A 1,780-nucleotide genomic window follows, 5' to 3' on the forward strand; every position below is an offset into this window, starting at 1 on the left:
GTAACCTTGAAAGGCATCCCTACTTGAGGGGAGATCATTCTGAGCAGCCAGCTGCTAAGGAGGGAGGGCTCAACGGATCCTCCTGGCTGCACATGTTGTTAGCGTCAAGTGATCGGCTCGTAGTCAGATTTTCTGCTGTGTTCATGCAGTTTTGGCCGCTTATCAGCCCAGTCTGCGGCCAAACCGGTTTGTTGGTGTGAGGGAATATTGCGCGCAGCTACCCCAGATACCAGGCAACTTAGGACCCTCTCAGGAGACTATATCTCCGTTGGAGCAACGTGAAAAGGATCGGGAGCACAGGTGGCGGTCTCCTCTATCAGAGTCCAGTCAGAGGAAGGGGTCTGGGAAGGAGGAGACGAACCCAACGAGTGAATGCCTGGCTGCGTAGCTGGTGCCTAACTCAAGGGTTTGGCTTTTGTGGTCACGGATCTGCCTTTAAGAAGCCGGGTCTTTTGGGAGCTGATGCGATTCACCTGACCAAGTGGGGCAAGAGGGTCTTTGCCAACAAGCTGGCCAGACTTCCAAGGTGGGCTTTAAACGTGTGCTGGTCCCCCCGAGTTCAAGAAGTAAAAGCAGAGGAAGAACCTGTCGGTGAGAGCGATGGTCGCGGTCCGGTCGAGAGCGGTGGTCGCGGTCCGGTCGAGGTTCTGGTCCTCCTCCGGATCCCACGAGTGGTACCAAAAGTCCCAAGACCCCAAGATTATATACACTCAGGTTCAGGCAGGAATGCCCAGCACCTCCCCCAGAGCAGGGTGTTCCAGTGTGAGGACAGGAACATCCTCCTATCTCACAGGCCTCTTAACACCCAGCTTATAGCCTGAGGGGTCAGGTGTGCTCTGGGCAGCTGCTGCAAATGGTCTATTGTTAACAGTTTCTGGGAAATGACATAGAGGGTGTAGAATACAGAGTTTGGGTTACACCCACACAGTGATGAACTGGTCCCAGCTGCTCTAACTAGGACAAAATGAGACTCAGCAGGGAAAGGGGATGGAGTTTTGAGCAACAGAGAGGAGCCAGGGGCTGCTGATGCGTCGGGAACCAAGAGGTGAATACCTGAGAAAGGCCACAAAGGAATCGGGGCTTGATCCTCCGAAAAAGTGATGCGGTCGTGTTATGATCTGGTAATTAAAATTATGAGAAATGCCTGTGCCCGAATTAGGATGCAAACGAGACCAGATGCCAAAGTCAAGAGTATGGGGTTTTTTTAATGGTAAAGAGGCAGAGAAAGAGAGAGAGAAAGAAAGAGGATGGGGGAAGGAGGGGAAGAAAGAAAGTGACAGAGAGAGATTAAAAGAGAAAACGTATCACCACTCCGTGGAACCCGGCAGTGTCCCTTCGGTCCGGTTCTTCTGGTCTTCTCGATGGTCAGGGTCCCCCAAAACATACAGTCCAATGGATTACTAGATGTTCAGGAGATGCCAGACACCTCCCCTGGGGGTGGGGGGAAAGCTTTGCAGTCTCTTGCGAGAGGCTCTAGATTTGTTACCTCACATGGGTCACGTGCAGTCCTCTGGTGGTGGAAGGCCTCAGGAATGAGTTGGGGGGGGGGACGCTTCGGGGGTCTTTGATGGTTTAGGATCCCTTCTCAACTGCCTCTCACGTAAAGTCCCATGTGTACACGATCTTCCCGGAGTGGGGGGTTTTACTCCTTCAGTTTGTTGTGGAGAGATTTCCCCATCACACCCCCAAACCCCTTCTCCTCCACCACCCCCGGAGCCCAGCTCTCCCTTGCCCGGCTGGGAACGGGAGTAATAGAGCGGCTGGGTGGGCACCTGGCATC

At 53.6% G+C, this 1,780-nt stretch overlaps 1 protein-coding gene across 1 annotated transcript in view; it reads left to right on the top strand.

Annotated features, from left to right (window-relative positions):
• The first annotated feature begins 600 nt into the window (after positions 1 to 600).
• Positions 601 to 1,780, top strand: part of LOC114068329 (histidine triad nucleotide-binding protein 1-like) — a 5,932-nt gene continuing 4,752 nt past the window's right edge. The window contains 1 exon segment of the mRNA XM_027904318.1: positions 601 to 714. Within this exon segment, the coding sequence (XP_027760119.1) occupies positions 601 to 714 (114 nt within the window).

Source organism: Empidonax traillii, unplaced genomic scaffold (genome assembly GCF_003031625.1).
Source record: "Empidonax traillii isolate 1590-97213 ecotype Southwest subspecies unplaced genomic scaffold, ASM303162v1 scaffold1041:size265471, whole genome shotgun sequence".
NCBI lineage: Eukaryota > Metazoa > Chordata > Aves > Passeriformes > Tyrannidae > Empidonax > Empidonax traillii.